The sequence below is a fragment of the Neoarius graeffei genome, chromosome 2, assembly GCF_027579695.1.
Source record: "Neoarius graeffei isolate fNeoGra1 chromosome 2, fNeoGra1.pri, whole genome shotgun sequence".
Lineage (NCBI taxonomy): Eukaryota > Metazoa > Chordata > Actinopteri > Siluriformes > Ariidae > Neoarius > Neoarius graeffei.
This window is the reverse complement of record NC_083570.1, coordinates 61,630,431-61,648,588: the sequence shown is the minus strand read 5'-3', so window position 1 is coordinate 61,648,588 and position 18,158 is coordinate 61,630,431. Positions and strand designations below refer to the sequence as shown.

The 18,158-nt window shown below is 42.5% G+C and overlaps 1 protein-coding gene across 5 annotated transcripts in view; it reads right to left on the bottom strand.

Annotated features, from left to right (window-relative positions):
* Nucleotides 1-18,158, bottom strand: part of myo9ab (myosin IXAb) — a 228,478-nt gene that overhangs the window by 125,662 nt on the left and 84,658 nt on the right. For all 5 annotated transcript variants that reach the window (XM_060914594.1, XM_060914596.1, XM_060914595.1 and 2 more), the window contains exon 2: nt 7,245-8,172. In XM_060914594.1, the coding sequence (XP_060770577.1) occupies nt 7,245-8,096 (852 nt within the window). In that variant the 5' untranslated portion in view covers nt 8,097-8,172. The remainder of the gene's footprint in view (nt 1-7,244; nt 8,173-18,158) is intronic.

Genomic DNA, 18,158 nt, shown 5'->3' with positions numbered 1-18,158 from the left:
TCTTGCTGTGAGGAGACATTGCTAACCACTGCACCACTGTGCCGCCCCCTCATCCTCAACCCAAAGGAAATACACTCTATGGCCAGGAAGTATGTGGACCACCTGACCATTACACCCATATATGGTTCTTCCCCAAACTGTTGCCACAACTTTGGAAGCACATCTGCAGCATTACAATTTCCTTTCACTGGAGCTAAGAGGCTCAAACTTGTTTCAGCACGACAATGCCCCTGTGCACAAAGTGAGATCTATGAGGACAGAGTTTTCCAAGGCTGAAGTGGAGGAACTCGAGTGTCCTGCACAGAGCCCTGACCTCAACGCCACTGAACACCTTTGAGATGAACTGGAACGCCAACTACGGTATGCACCAGGCCTTCTCACTTGACAGCAGTGCCTGACCTCATTCATGCTCTTGTGACTGAATGAACACAAATCCCCACAGCTGCACTCCAAAATCTAGTGGAAATCCTTCCCAGAAGAGTGGAGATTATTATAACAGCAAAGGAGAGACCAACTTAAGGTTAATGCCCATGGTTTTTGAATGGGCACGTACAGTGGTGCTTGAAAGTTTGTGAACCCTTTAGAATTTTCTATATTTCTGCATAAATATGACCTAAAACATCATCAGATTTTCACACAAGTCCTAAAAGTAGATAAAGAGAACCCAGTTAAACAAATGACACAAAAATATTATACTTGGTCATTAATTTATTGAGGAAAATGATCTAATATTACATATCTGTGAGGGGCAAAAGTATGTGAACCTTTGCTTTCAGTATCTGGTGTGACCCCCTTGTGCAGCAATAACTGCAACTAAACGTTTCCGGTAACTGTTGATCAGTCCTGCACACCGGCTTGGATGAATTTTAGCCCATTCCTCCGTACAGAACAGCTTCAACTCTGGGATGTTGGTGGGTTTCCTCACATGAACTGCTCACTTCAGGTCCTTCCACAACATTTCGATTGGATTAAGGTCAGGACTTTGACTTGGCCATTCCAAAACGTTAACTTTATTCTTCTTTAACCATTCTTTGGTAGAACGACTTGTGTGCTTAGGGTCGTTGTCTTGCTGCATGACCCACCTTCTCTTGAGATTCAGTTCATGGTCAGATGTCCTGACATTTTCCTTTAGAATTCGCTGGTATAATTCAGAATTCATTGCTCCATCAATGATGGCAAGCCGTCCTGGCCCAGATGCAGCAAAACAGGCCCAAACCATGATACTACCACCACCATGTTTCACAGATGGGATAAGGTTCTTATGCTGGAATGCAGTGTTTTCCTTTCTCCAAACATAACGCTTCTCATTTAAACCAAAAAGTTCTATTTTGAACTCATCTGTCCACAAAACATTTTTCCAATAGCCTTCTGGCTTGTCCACATGATCTTTAGCAAACTGCAGATGAGCAGCAATGTTCTTTTTGGAGAACAGTGGCTTTCTCCTTGCAGCCCTGCCATGCACACCATTGTTGTTCAGTGTTCTCCTGATGGTGGACTCATGAACATTAACATTAGCCAATGTGAGAGAGTTCTTCAGTTCCTCTAGTTACCCTGGGGTCCTTTGTGACCTCGCCAACTATTACACGCCTTGCTCTTGGAGTGATCTTTGTTGGCCGGCCACTCCTGGGGAGGGTAACAATGGTCTTGAGTTTCCTCCATTTGTACACAATCTGTCTGACTGTGGATTGGTGGAGTCCAAACTCTTTAGAGATGGTTTTGTAACCTTTTCCAGCCTGATGAGCATCAACAACGCTTTTTCTGAGGTCCTCAGAAATCTCCTTTGTTCGTGTCATGATACACTTCCACAAACATGTGTTGTGAAGATCAGACTTTGATAGATCCCTGTTCTTTAAATAAAACAGGGTGCCCACTCACACCTGATTGTCATCCCACTGATTGAAAACACCTGACTCTAATTTCACCTTCAAATTAACTGCTAATCCTAGAGGTTCACATACTTTTGCCACTCATAGATATGTAATATTGGATCATTTTCCTCAATCAATAAATGACCAAGTAGAATGTTTTTGTCTCATTTGTTTAACTGGGTTCTCTTTATCTACTTTTAGGACTTGTGTGAAAATCTGATGATGTTTTAGGTCATATTTATGCAGAAATATAGAAAATTCTAAAGGGTTCACAAACTTTCAAGCACCACTGTATGAGTATGATGGTCAGATGTCCACATGTGTATATATTAGCATGTAGTGTATAGAGTAGTTTGGCTCTCGAGTAGGTTTTCAAATCAAAGCTGCACTGTTCTTCATGGTGACCTCAAATGTCTCCAAAGGTCAAAACTCTGATATTTTACATTTATGTTTATCTCATTTGGCTGATGCTTTTATCCAAAGCTATTTACAGTTGAGACCGGATACAACTGAGCAGTTTAGGGTGAAGGGTTTTAGTTCAGGTCTCAACAGTGGCAGCTTGGTGGGGCTGGGATTTGAAATCACAACATTCCGGTGCCAAATCCATTGATTTAAGTATTGTAAAAATAAAACACGGCACAAAATAATGAACAGTGAGTACTGATATGAGAATGCCTGAAACACTGAACTGTTATTGGATCCAATTTAACATTTTCAGAATTAATTCATTGACCGTATTTTATGCAATAATTTTATCCAACACAGATCTTGCATATTTGACCATATTTCATACCGAAATAAAAAAGAAGAAAAAAAAAAAACAAGCTTGACACATCCCGAGCAAATTGGAGTGCTGCGTTATTCATATACACAACAAAATTAAACGAGATGAACATTTATTATGAAATCAAATGGACATGGTTGGAAATTTGGGTTATCATTCTGTTGACTATGTATACGTGTCCCTGATTTATATTACACGATTAAGGCTGGCTTGCTGCTGGGTTTGTACACGCCCCTCCTCTGGGTGATGGATGGCTCCGTCACTCTAAGCCTGTGTGGAATGTCTCTCCAGCAGCTCGAGCCTGACGCTGGCTAGGCTCCTTTCTCTACATTTCTCCGAACAGTCTTTGCGCTGTATGTTACAGGTCTGGATCCGTCACCGCTGACCACCTGGCCCTTCCAATACCTCAATCTAGAGAAAAACCTCAAACTCTAATTACTGCACCTGTCTGGAATGTGTTCAACCATCCTCTATTATCTAAACATGCTTAAAAGAGCAGATCCTGACATGAGTTTAACCCTTAAAGGGCATATCACGGGTAAATTCAGGAGCAAGATCAATGTAATTCTCCTATTTTATATTAAACTTTGGTCAAATATCTGTCACATTCTGCATTCTCTGCTATTTTTTTTTTACCTTGCGCAATACCAGAAAAATTCAGTTGAAATCAAGCCATTTGAGGCGAATTGGTCTGCCTCTGAAAAAACTTAGCATTTGGATTTCCCAGGAAACATTGATTTTCGTGACATCACGTGTGGGACGCCTCCTTCTGAACCCTACGTCAGCGCTGGTTTGTTTATGAGAAAACGACCTGGTGGTTTTCTGCAAATTTCTTCAACGTTATCGCGTAATTATTAAAATGGTTCACAGATGTATCGTAGGAGGGTGTAGCAACACCAATCTTGATGGGATTAGTGCTCATCATTTCCCAAAAGACCGGACAATGAGAGAGAAATGGGAGCGCTTGGTCTACACAGGCTGTGCACTGAAACCGTGCAAAGCTCGCGCAGCCTGCTGGCGCTTCCGCAGATAACGTCACGAATCTGGCTCCAGACTCCCTTGGGATTTTTCCAGATGCGTTTTGTTATTTTATTTTTTTTCTGCTGTAGACAGATGGCCTTGTGCAAAATTACCCTTCTGGATGAGTGTGTAAAGGGACATATTTTCATATAAAAAAAAAAGAAATTGGTCCAGAATATGCACTTTAAATCCATGCTTTGGAAATATTCACTACTACGCTGCAATTTTACTGTTAATACATTTTTACTGAACTGAACTGAGATTACAGTTACTCTCTGGATTATTTATGTCCATAGTTCAGTCGGAGCAGGATAGCAAAAGACTCAGCAAAGAATGTGCATTTGGAAATGCATGCCTTTTGTGTATATGCAACCCCGATTCCAAAAAAGTTGGGACAAAGTACAAATTGTAAATAAAAACAGAATGCAATAATTTACAAATCTCAAAAACTGATATTGTATTCACAATAGAACATAGATAACATATCAAATGTCAAAAGTGAGACATTTTGAAATTTCATGCCAAATATTGGCTCATTTGAAATTTCATGACAGCAACACATCTCAAAAAAGTTGGGACAGGGGCAATAAGAGGCTGGAAAAGTTAAAGGTACAAAAAAGGAACAGCTGGAGGACCAAATTGCAACTCATTAGGTCAATTGGCAATAGGTCATTAACATGACTGGGTATAAAAAGAGCATCTTGGAGTGGCAGCGGCTCTCAGAAGTAAAGATGGGAAGAGGATCACCAATCCCCCTAATTCTGCACCGACAAATAGTGGAGCAATATCAGAAAGGAGTTCGACAGTGTAAAATTGCAAAGAGTTTGAACATATCATCATCTACAGTGCATAATATCATCAAAAGATTCAGAGAATCTGGAAGAATCTCTGTGCGTAAGGGTCAAGGCCGGAAAACCATACTGGGTGCCCGTGATCTTCGGGCCCTTAGACGGCACTGCATCACATACAGGCATGCTTCTGTATTGGAAATCACAAAATGGACTCAGGATTATTTCCAGAGAACATTATCTGTGAACACAATTCACCGTGCCATCCGCCGTTGCCAGCTAAAACTCTATAGTTCAAAGAAGAAGCCGTATCTAAACATGATCCAGAAGCGCAGACGTCTTCTCTGGGCCAAGGCTCATTTAAAATGGACTGTGGCAAAGTGGAAAACTGTTCTGTGGTCAGACAAATCAAAATTTGAAGTTCTTTATGGAAATCAGGGACGCCGTGTCATTCAGACTAATGAGGAGAAGGACGACCCAAGTTGTTATCAGCGCTCAGTTCAGAAGCCTGCATCTCTGATGGTATGGGCTTGCATTAGTGCGTGTGGCATGGGCAGCTTACACATCTGGAAAGACCCCATCAATGCTGAAAGGTATATCCAGGTTCTAGAGCAACATATGCTCCCATCCAGACGACGTCTCTTTCAGGGAAGACCTTGCATTTTCCAACATGACAATGCCAAACCACATACTGCATCAACTACAGCATCATGGCTGCGTAGAAGAAGGGTCCGGGTACTGAACTGGCCAGCCTGCAGTCCAGATCTTTCACCCATAGAAAACATTTGGCGCATCATAAAACGGAAGATACGACAAAAAAGACCTAAGACAGTTGAGCGACTAGAATCCTACATTAGACAAGAATGGGTTAACATTCCTATCCCTAAGCTTGAGCAACTTGTCTCCTCAGTCCCCAGACGTTTACAGACTGTTGTAAAGAGAAAAGGGGATGTCTCACAGTGGTAAACATGGCCTTGTCCCAACTTTTTTGAGATGTGTTGTTGTCATGAAATTTAAAATCACCTAATTTTTCTCTTTAAATGATACATTTTCTCAGTTTAAACATTTGATATGTCATCTATGTTCAATTCTGAATAAAATATGGAATTTTGAAACTTCCACATCATTGCATTCCATTTTTATTTACAATTTGTACTTTGTCCCAACTTTTTTGGAATCGGGGTTGTAGAATAATATTGGTAAATATATGCTGAAAATGTATGAAAATGTTGCTCCATAAGCAATAAAGGGCTGATATCAGGATTAGGTTAACAAGCATAGTAAGAGCATCTCACCCTTTCATACACACAAGCAGGAAACCACACACACTAGCAACAGAAATTCTCAGCCAATGAGGCAAACATGAAGCCTGTGCAAACAGCCAATCGTGTTGCTCAGAAATAGAGACTGACTCTCACAGCTGTATCATGCTGGGAATTCAGTCTGTTGTGAATCTGGTTTGGGTTTCTTCCCGAAAAACACAGGGTGATATCCGTCTGTATTCTCGGAACAGCTGGATCCATGGCTGTCTGTCTGCATTAGCCCAAAGGGCATCGATAGCTTCCACTGAGACAAATGAGATTGTGCAGTGTGTTTGTAGCTCGACATTTGTACTTATATGGCTAAAACAATGATGAGTTTCTCTAATCACACCTGCACCGCCACGGAGAACTGCCGTGACCTGAAAATCTGATAGCAAATCCAAAACAACATGCTTTTGACTGAAATAGATTAAGGTGAATTTCAAAACAGGGACTCTGTTACATCTGACTTGCTGGCCAGCAAACATCTTGCACACAGAACATGCCTTACTTCTTTACTTACAGTTCTTATACTTGCTACAAAACAAAGAAGCGTTCCATAACAACACTCTTTCACAAGAACACTGTTGTTTTTCTCCGAAATACAGAGAGACTGCAAGAGATGTTGGAGGCTCCTGATAATCCTAGTGTATAGTTGCTAATATATATATTATTTACCAGCTGGGAGGTCCGTATGGTGAAACACCGTGACCGAGGTCTTGAAAGTACTGAGCGAGGCCCTCTGGGCCGAGGTCAGTACTCAAGGCCGAGGTCACGGTATTTCACCATACGGACCGACCTCAAGCTGGTAAATAATATATTTATTTTTTTCTTTACCAAATTCTAACAGAAAACGAGAGCGCCCGAAAGGGAAAGCCAAGCCGAGCCGCCATTTTGAATCCTCATTCACGGCTGTAATGCAAATGGCTTCCTCCTCGGTATACAAGTGCACTTCCATGGCAGGAAAAAAACTACATTTTGCCGCCTATGTAGTCCCCTATTTATACAAATAGGAGTCATTCAGGATTCAGCCATGTTTTTGCTCGGCGTTAGCAACGGTTACAGGTTTTTAGCTTTCTCCTGAAATGTTTTCTTTTATTTCTTCTTCCTCAGGGTAGTAAAACTCGCTTTCGCTGTGAACACTGTCGTTATCGCTATCCATGCTGTAAAATTAATGATATTCTCCTGAGAAATGCTGGCAAAAATTTTTGAGAATCTTATAAATAAATCTTATTAAAAAAACGATAAATGTTGACAAAAAATGCTACTATGTTTGTTGTTGTTGTGAACGAGCAAGCTGCCAGAGGTCCGTAACCGGGGTCCGTACCGTAGGATACGGACCCGCTCGCCAGCCAATCAGAGCACAGGATTTGGACCGCGAAAAAAATAAATCTGTTTATTTATTCATTTTGTTTGTCTGTTATTTTGATTTCCCCACACCATTTTCAATAAGCACTTGTACCAAATCTGTTTCTACACTTACCTCTAGTACAGGTCCAGCTCCTAGTATGATCTGCTCGACTCCACTCGCGAAGCCCTTCTGGCTGAGTGCAGTAAGATGATGGATCAGAAAGTTGGTGCTCTGCGTCTTCCCTGAGCCGCTCTCCCCCGATATAACGATACACTGATTCCTGCGCCTCTGCAGCATGGCGTGGTATGCAGCATCAGCTATGGCATAGATGTGTGGCTCCAGCTTGCCCAGCTGGTGGTTATCATACATCTTGACATACTTTGGGTTGTAGATGGGGAGGAACTTGAAAGGGTTGACCACTAGCAGGATCCCGCCGGCATAAGTGTAGATCTTTTCCTGTTTGAAGCGTAAACGCAGGTTTTCAAGCAGCGTCTGCTCATTGAGGTCCGGCAGAGTGCAGAGATCTGCAGTGTGCCGCCCGGCCGGAGGCTGAGGGAGGAGGCCGCGCTCTACCAGCCGCCTTCTCTCCTCTGTCACCCTCAGCCACATCTGAACATTACCGTAGTGGATGGAGCCATCCAGGTTCTTCTCGCGCAGCAGGAAGCGGTAGTCATCACTGCTGAAACGGTTCTCCAGTGCTGTGCGTGGCCACAGCAACATGCGCTGCACAGGGCAGTCACTTGGGTTCAGGATCCATTCCTCGCCACCGAACTCCTTCACCTCGGCCAGAACATAGAGCCGTGTGCGGTCCAGCCGCAGACGCTCGATCACCTGCTCGATTACCTCAGCAGCCGATGTGACCTTGTGGGCCAACACAGGGCAGTAGACGGTGCCCTCGGCCAAGGCGCCTGGGTACACGCGCACGGTGAACTCTGAGTCTTCGAGGCGCCGGCGATGCCCTCCAGCGCCATGGCAGCTCATCATTGAGCAGCAGCTCCCATCGGCGTCCGCCTCGGCACCTCCTGCACACAGCTTCGGGGGTGGAGTCAAGACATTCCAGCTGAACAGAGAAACAGCAAGAGAGAAGCATTAGAGAGCATGTAAAAAACAAATATACATAAGTATACATACAGTGGCATGCAAAAGTCTGGGCACCCTTGCTGAAAATGTCTGTTACTGTGAATAGTTAAGTGAGCAGAAGATGAACTGATCACCAAAAGGCATAAAGGTAAAGACGACATTTCTTTTCAGCGTTTTATGCGAGATTTGTGTATTATTTTTGTTTTGTACAACTGGAGAGTGAAAAAAGAAAAGGAACACCATGCGAAAGTTTGGGCACCCCAATACATTTGAGTTCTCGGGTAACTTTTACCAAGGTTCCAGACCTTAATTAGCTCATTGAGCTGTGGCTTGTTCAAATTCTCCGTTAGGAAAGGTCAGATGATGCAGATTTCAAAGCTGTATAAATTCTCTGACTCCTCAGACTCGTCCCTAAAATCAACAGCCATGGGCTCCTCTAAGCAACTCCCTCGCATTCTGAATAATAAAATAATTGATGCTCACAAAGCAGGAGAAGGCTGCAAGAACGTAGCAAAGTGTTTTCAGGTAGCCGTTTCCTCAGATTGTAATGTTATTAAGAAATGGCAGTTAACAGAAACAGTGGAGATCAAGGTGAGGTCTGGAAGATGAAGAAAACTTTCTGAAAGAACTGCTTGTTGGATTGCTAGAAAGGCAAATAAAAACCCCTGTTTGACTGCAAAAGACCTTCAGAAAGATTTAGCAGACCCTGGAGTGGTGGTGCACTGTTCTACTATGCAGCAACACCTGAACAAATATGACCTTCATGGGAGAGTCATCAGAAGAAAACCTTTCCTGCATCCTAGCCGCAAAATTCAGCATCTGAAGTTTGCAAATGAACATCTAAATAAGCCTGATGCATTTTGGAAACAAGTCCTGTGGACTGATGAAATCGAAATAGAACTTTTTGGCCACAATGTGCAAAGGTATGTTTGGAGAAAAAAGGGTGCCAGATTCCAGGAACAGAACACCTCTCCAACTCTGAAGCATAGCTGTGGATCGATCATGCTTTGGGGTTGTGTTGCAGCCAGTGGCACAGGGCACATTTCATTGGTTGAGGGAAGCATGGATTCGAATAAATACCAGCAAATTCTGGAAGCAAACATCACACAATCTGTAAAAAAGTTGAAGTTAAAAAGAGGATGGGTCCTACAATAAGACGATGATCCAAAACACACCTCAAAATCTACAATGGAATACCTTAAGAGGCACAAGCTGAAGGTTTTGCCCTGGCCCTCACAGTCCCCTGACCTAAACATCATTGAAAATCTGTGGATAGATCTCAAAACAGCAGTGCATGCAAGACAGCCCAAGAAACTTGTAGAACTGGAAGCCTTTTGCAAGGACAAATGTGTGAAAATCCCCCAGGTAAGAACTGAAAGATTATTAGCCGGCTACAAGAAGTGTTTACAAGCTGTGATACTTGCCAAAGGGGGTGTTACTAGGTACTAACCATGCAAGGTGCCCAAACTTTTGCTTCGGGCCCTTTTCCTTTTTTGTCATTTTGAAAATGTAAAAGATGAAAATAAATTGTTTTTGCTTAAAATATAAAGGGAATGAGTCATCTTTAACTTGATGCCTTTTGGAGATCATTTCATCTTCAACTTGCTTAACTGTTCACAGTAACAGCAATTTTGACCAGGGGTGCCCGAACTTTTGCATACCACTGTAAATACAGTGGTGCTTGAAAGTTTGTGAACCCTTTAGAATTTTCTATATTTCTGCATAAATATGACCTAAAACATCATCAGATTTTCACACAAGTCCTAAAAGTAGATAAAGAGAACCCAGTTAAACAGATGAGACAAAAATATTATACTTGGTCATTTATTTATTGAGGAAAATGATCCAATATTACATATCTGTGAGTGGCAAAAGTATGTGAACCTCTAGGATTAGCAGTTAATTTGAAGGTGAAATTAGAGTCAGGTGTTTTCAATCAATGGGATGACAATCAGGTGTGAGTGGGCACCCTGTTTTATTTCAAGAACAGGGATCTATCAAAGTCTGATCTTCACAACACATGTTTGTGGAAGTGTATCATGGCACGAACAAAGGAGATTTCTGAGGACCTCAGAAAAAGCGTTGTTGATGCTCATCAGGCTGGAAAAGGTTACAAAACCATCTCTAAAGAGTTTGGACTCCACCAATCCACAGTTAGACAGATTGTGTACAAATGGAGGAAATTCAAGACCATTGTTACCCTCCCCAGGAGTGGTCGACCAACAAAGATCATTCCAAGAGCAAGGCGTGTAATAGTCGGCGAGGTCACAAAGGACCCCAGGGTAACTTCTAAGCAACTGAAGGCCTCTCTCACATTGGCTAATGTTAATGTTCATGAGTCCACCATCAGGAGAACACTGAACAACAATGGTGTGCATGGCAGGGTTGCAATGAGAAAGCCACTGCTTTCCAAAAAAAACATTGCTGCTTGTCTGCAGATTGCTAAAGATCACGCGGACAAGCCAGAAGGCTATTGGAAAAATGTTTTGTGGATGGATGAGACCAAAATAGAACTTTTTGGTTTAAATGAGAAGTGCTATGTTTGGAGAAAGGAAAACACTGCATTCCAGCATAAGAACCTTATCCCATCTGTGAAACATGGTGGTGGTAGTATCATGGTTTGGGCCTGTTTTGCTGCATCTGGGCCAGGACGGCTTGCCATCATTGATGGAACAATGAATTCTGAATGATACCAGCGAATTCTAAAGGAAAATGTCAGGACATCTGTCCATGAACTGAATCTCAAGAGAAGGTGTGTCATGCAGCAAGACAACGACCCTAAGCACACAAGTCATTCTACCAAAGAATGGTTAAAGAAGAATAAAGTGAATGTTTTGGAATGGCCAAGTCAAAGTCCTGACCTTAATCCAATTGAAATATTGTGGAAGGACCTGAAGCGAGCAGTTCATGTGAGGAAACCCACCAACATCCCAGAGTTGAAGCTGTTCTGTATGGAGGAATGGGCTAAAATTCCTCCAAGCTGGTGTGCAGGACTGATCAACAGTTACCGCAAACGTTTAGTTGCAGTTATTGCTGCACAAGGGGGTCACACCAGATACTGAAAGCAAAGGTTCACATCCTTTTGCCACTCACAGATATGTAATATTGGATCATTTTCCTCAATAAATAAATGACCAAGTAGAATATTTTTGTCTCATTTATTTAACTGGGTTCTCTTTATCTACTTTTAGGACTTGTGTGAAAATCTGATGATGTTTTAGGTCATATTTATGCAGAAATATAGAAAATTCTAAAGGGTTCACAAACTTTCAAGCACCACTATATGCAATACCTAAAGGCAAATCAGGACTCAGGACCATTAAGTCCTCAGTCTGTACCCTTCATGTTATTTGAAAACAGCATTACTGTCACTCAAAACAGTCTGGCATAAAACACGATGAACTACTAATTAACTAATGATCAAAGAACATCTGTCCTAGTTGAACAAGATGTAAATGGTAAGACTAAACTAAGTGAGATGGATAAACCACGACTGAGCTGTGCACACTGGATCTAACCGCCTTACTGCCAAGTTCAACAACTGCCATCATCTACACAGAAGCGCCTGTTTTCATGACACAATGCTTTAATTCAGACGCTTCCTGCTGATCTTAAGCCTGAGGATGCCCATTCATAAACTGAAGGCTGCTGCATGCAGTACAACAGCACCATTTTGGCTTTTCTCAATAAAAATCCTATCTATACAATACAATGATTGCACAATATGACATAATTACTGTCAGAGATCCCACTTATAAACTAATGAAAGCCTTTTACATTCTCATGACGGTATGAAATCTTGTAAGCCTGCCAGATGATTTCACCAACAAATCACAGTGAAAGCCATTTTAATAACAATTTCTTCGCATGCTTACAGCTGCGTTCACTTTTCCTCCATGACACAAAGACACAGCATAGCCTGTTTCTCAAGCAGAATACGCAAACTCTGAATCCGCGCCAATAAGATGCAACATCAACAAAACTGCAGGGAGAGTGGGTTTTATTACAACCCCAATTCCAACAAAGTTGGGACGCTGTGTAATCTGTAAATAAAAACAGAATTTGATAATTTGCAAATCATGGAAGCCCTATATTTCGTTGAAAATAGTACAAAGACAACATATCAAATGTTGAAACTGAGAAATGTTATTCTTTTTTGAAAAAATACATGCTTATTTTGAATTTGATATCAGCAACACGTTTCAGAAATGTTGGGACAGGGGCATGTTTACCACTGTATTGCATCACCTCTACTTTTAACAATGCTCTGTAAATGTTTGGGAACTGAGGAGACCAATTACTGTAGTTTTGAAAGAGAAATGTTGGCCCATTCTTGCCTGATATACAATTTCAGTTGCCTAACAGTTTGGGGTCTCCTTTGTCGCATTTTACTCTTCATAATGCACCAAATGTTTTAAATGGGAGACAGGTCTGGACTGCAGGCAGGCCAGTTTAGCACCCGGACTCTTTTACTACGGAGCCATGCAGTTTTAATACGTGCAGAAAGCGGTTTGGCGTTGTCTTGCTGAAAGAAGGAAGGCCTTCCCTGAAAAAGATTTTGTCTGGATGGCAGCATATTGCTCTGAAACGTGTATATATCATTCAGCATTAATGATGCCTCCTCAGATGTGCAAGCTACCCGTGTCATGTGCACTAATGCACCCTCATACCATCACAGATGCTGCCTTTTGAACTGTGCACTGATAACAAGCCGGATGGTCCCTCTCCTCTTTAGCCTGGAGGACGTGGTGTCCATGATTTCCAAAAAGAATTTCTACTTTTGAGTCATCGGACCTCGGGACAATTTCCACTTCGCCTCAGTCCATCGTAAAAGAGCTCGGACCCAGCGAAGGTGGCGGTGTTTCTGGATATTGTTTATATCTGGTTTTAACTTGCATTTGTGGATGCAGTAATGAACTGTTTTCACAGACGATGGTTTTCTGAAGTGTTCCTGAGCCATACAGTGACTTCCACTACAGACACGTCTCTGCTTTTAATGCAGTGCCACCTGAGGGCCTGAAGATCACAGGCATCCAGTGTCAGTTTTCAGCCTTGCCTCTTGCAGACAGAGATTTCTCCAGATTCTCTGAATCTTTTAATGATATTATGGACCATAGATGATGTGACCCCCAAATTCTTTGCAGTTTTACACTGAGGAACATTATTCTTAAATTGTTGCACTGTTTGCCCACACAGTCTTTCACAGAGCGGTGAACCCCTCCCCATCTTTACTTCTGAGAGACTCATCCTCCCTGGGATGCTCTTTAGAAGAAGAAGCAGCCTTTATTTGTCATATGCAAACTGAAATCTGTTCTCTGCATTTAACCTATCTGAAGCAGTGAACACACATACCCAGAGCAGTGGGCAGCTATGCTGCAGCGCCTGGGGAGCAGTTGGGGGTTCGTTGCCTCGCTCAAGGGCACTTCAGTCCAAGGCCACTCCATGTTAAAGGAACAGTCCACCGTACTTCCATCATGAAATATGCTCTTATCTGAATTGAGACGAGCTGCTCCGTACCTATCCGAGCTTTGCGCGACCTCCCAGTCAGTCAGACGCAGTCAGACGCGCTGTCACCCCTGTTAGCAATGTAGCTAGGCTCAGTATGGCCAATGGTATTTTTTGGGGCTGTAGTTAGATGCGACCAAACTCTTCCGCGTTTTTCCTGTTTACATAGGTTTATATGACCAGTGACATGAAACAAGTTCAGTGACACAAATTGAAACGTAGCGATTTTCTATGTTATGGAAAGTGCGCACTATAATGACAGGCGTACTAACACCTTCTGCGCGCTTCGGCAGCGCATTGATACGGAGCTCAGATATCAATGCGCTGTTGAAGTGCGCATTGATATCTGATTGATTATGGAAGTATGGTGGACTGTTCCTTTAACCTAACTGCATGTCTTTGAACTGTGGGGGAAACCGGAGCACCTTGAGGAAACCCATGCAGACACGGGGAGAACATGCAAACTCCACACAGAAAGCTGCTCGGAGAGGTACGGAGCAGCTCGTCTCAATTCAGATAACAGCATATTTCATTATGGAAGTATGGTGGACTGTTCCTTTAACCTAACTGCATGTCTTTGAACTGTGGGGGAAACCGGAGCACCTTGAGGAAACCCATGCAGACACGGGGAGAACATGCAAACTCCACACAGAAAGCTGCTGGGCTCAAACCCAGAACCTTCTTGCTGTGAGGCAACAGTGCGAACCACTACACCACCGTGCCGCCCCAATCATGTTACTGACCTGCTGCCAATTAACAGTCTGTTGTTGCCCCTGTCCCAACTTTTCTGAAATGTGTTGCTGACATCAAATTCAAAATGAGCATATATTTTTCAAAAAACAATAACATTTCTCAGTTTCAACATTCGATATGTTGTCTTTGTACTATTTTCAATGAAATACAGGGTTTCCATGATTTGCAAATCTCGTTCTGTTTTTATTTATGCTTTACACAGTGTCCCAACTTTTATGGAACTGGGGTTGTACTATTGTACCACCTTTGACTTAAAATAGACCTCAGACACGGGATGTCAGATCAGTGCTGCCCTACAACTGTCCTGTATTTCAACAATTTATATTAATGAACAAATATAAAACACTCACAAGGAGATGATTAAAAAAAATACTGAATTGAACAGATATCTCCAGCTTTTGCTTTGTGAAATCTGAAGGTACAAAACAAATCTTTGCTTCTCTGCCTATCCCATACATCCTCTTATTCTAATTAGTTTCTGTTTATGTTTGCATCCAGCTGTCTGGAGAAGCTCCAAGTCTTCCAGGTGTAAAGAAACCAGACAGTTGTTCTGAACACATGCATCCTGCCTCTTTATTGTCTTGGTGTCTTCAGTTTCCTCCACAACAAATAATGCAGTATATCAAATCACAAGAGCAAGTCTGAACGTATTACGCTAAATGCATGGTATAACTGATGACTAATCATTTTAATCCATAACTGAGCAGTACCGTTGTTGCCTGTGTCTGTCTCAAATGAGTCATCTGGTTCAACTGGCATTTGACTCATTTGATCGAAAGACAGGTAAAAATAATCCTATAATAATAAGCAAAAGACAGTAAGTTATAAAGCATTGAGGAGAGCAAAGAAAAGGTATAAGCACATTAGGTAAACAACCGATTGAAGTTAGTGTGAAGGCACTCGCTCTTTCCACCAAACTGTATTGCAAAAGCATTCACCCCCCCTTCCTGATTTTGTAGTGTTACAGCCGAGAACTAAATCAGGATTATATATCATGGCTTTAAACAAAAATGTACAAAATACTGAAATGAAATAAAAGCAGTTTGCAAAATAATATACAAATAAAAATTGTAACGGTTTAATAAAAAAATACTGCTTAAGCATTCGCCTCATGTTGCTGTAAACTGAACAAAAATAAAATGTGGAGAAGTTAAAAAAAAAAGTGTGAATATTTATGTAAGGCATGGTATATCAATGGGCCATTTCACTCAGTGCGTTTACATGCACATCCAAATCGAGCTGCTGTCGGTAATCGAGCTAAGGGTCCCAGCAGGGGTGCCAGAGAAATCCAATCCGACATGCACACAAGGAAATCGAGCTATTGTGTGAGGTACATTGTGCACCCGAGCCACAGGTGGCGCTACACGCCCCATCGTGTTGGTACACTTCCGGTTGTCGTCATGAAGAAGAGCTATTCAAGAGTATAAACAAAGTTATCAGTTCCGTGTTCACAAGAAGAACGACGACGTTCGTTCTCCTTGTTCCTCCTGACCTCTTCTGCTGCTCGCTACTACTACTGTTGTCATGCCGACCGAGGCTGTTGTGTTTCCCGCTTGTGGTCTCGTCACTCGTCACTTCCGGAAGGGGCAGTGCTGAAGTAAGTAGCTCGACTACGTAGCTCGATAGGGTTTACATGCACTAAGTAGCTCGGCTACAATCGCATAATCTAGGTCGCGTAGCTCGATTACAAGAAATCCAGTTCGGTTCGATTTCAGCTGAGCTAAGGTGTTTCCATGGCATTTAGAACTTCGATTTCAGTCGAGCTACGGCAGAAATTCGATTTTCTCTATGTGCATGTAAACGCACTGACTGACTCTGACAGACTCATTTCTTTCACATTTGTCTGCCAAATCAAAGTCATGCATTCCTCAACAACAGATCTGGAATACTGAAGGATTCCAGAAAAGAAGTGCTGCTCAGATCTAGAAGAAGAAGAAGCCTTTGTCATATATATACACTGCCTGGCCAAAAAAAAAAAGTTTCATGGACCACGATTATCTTTGATTACGGCGTGCATTTGCCATGGTGTTATTTCGACGGCCTTATGCAATATCCTGACACTTACACTATTTTGCCAAAAGTATTTGCTCACCCATCCAAATTATCGGAATCAGGTGTTCCAATCACTTCCATGGCCACAGGTGTATAAAATCAAGCACCTAGGCATGCAGACTGTTTTTACAGTTTGGAGCTGGCCCCTTCCTCTTCCAACATGACTGTGCACCAGTGCACAAAGCAAGGTCCATAAAGACATGGATGACGGAGTCTGGTGTGGATGAACTTGACTGGCCTGCACAGAGTCCTGACCTCAACCCGATAGAACACCTTTGGGATGAATTAGAGCGGAGACTGAGAGCCAGGCCTTCTCGTCCAACATCAGTGTGTGACCTCACAAATGCGCTTCTGGAAGAATGGTCAAAAATTCCCATAAACACACTCCTAAACCTTGTGGACAGTCTTCCCAGAAGAGTTGAAGCTGTTCTAGTTGCAAAGGGTGGACCGGCGTCATATTAAACCCTATGGATTAGGAATGGGATGTCACTTAAGTTCATATGTGAGTCAAGACAAGTGAGCAAATACTTTTGGCAATATAAGGGGTGTTCACACGGCACATATTAGCATCGATGCTGCACCGATGTATTTTGTTGCGATATATCTTACACCAGTGTAAATTTTGTGGAGCGTTCACACGTCACAAACCTGCTTACTAGAGAGAAGCGTGTTAGCACCGGTGCAGCCCCACTTGCGTTCACACGGCAGTTTTTGCGACCGTGCTGTACGATAGTAATAATGCGGAAATGAAATATGCGCATGCGTGAAAATGTACTTCCTTTTCCCGCCTTGTTTGTGATTGATATATCGAAAAAACATGGTTTATACTTCTCCAGACAAACTTTCTACATTGTGGTCTATCAGACACCGTAAAAGGGTAAAAGAGAGAAAGGAAAGGTTGCGCAAGTACAAGAGAGCACGAAAACAACGCATTCTACAATTCATTCAGCAACAAATCGACGACTTCGTGTCGTTCATGGCCATCGTGTCGTTGTCATGGCATCACCAAGCGCCGGGAACACAACGTGGATGAAGACACGTATGCAATGCCCGTATGTAATGAACTCTCCTCACGCGTAGCGAGTCTACCCCTGTAGCGTTCAGACGTCCCATTTTATATCGGTGCTGCCCCGCAAACTAGCATTTACTCCGGAGTAAATTTCTTAAACCACCTCCCGAGCAGGGTTAGATTTGCACCGGTTTAAGCAGCTTTCAGGGGCTACACCGGTATAACTTTGTACCGTGTGAACGCTCTCCCGGGGCAGCCCCGGTGCTACACCGCAGTAAAAGTTGCCGTGTGAACACCCCTATAGTGTATTTCCATCCAGAGTTGCATTAATTTATCAAGAATCAAACCCAGGCTGTGGCAGTGAGAGCGCCAAATCCTAGCCACTAAACCACCAGGGATGCACACTGAAACAAAGTCCAGTAGGGTTCGGGTCTACCTATGCTTTTATGAGAAACCACTGTCATAAAGCAAGTCAGGCATTTAGCCCTCTCTTGGACATCCACTGAAACACCCAATGACTGAGCAATGACTGGTTTACTGAAAACACCAAACTAAACGCACTATGGAACAAACAAACAGAGCCTGAAACACCTATAATGGTAATCTTCTGCAAAACGAAACAATAACCCCCCCTTTTTAAAAATTTA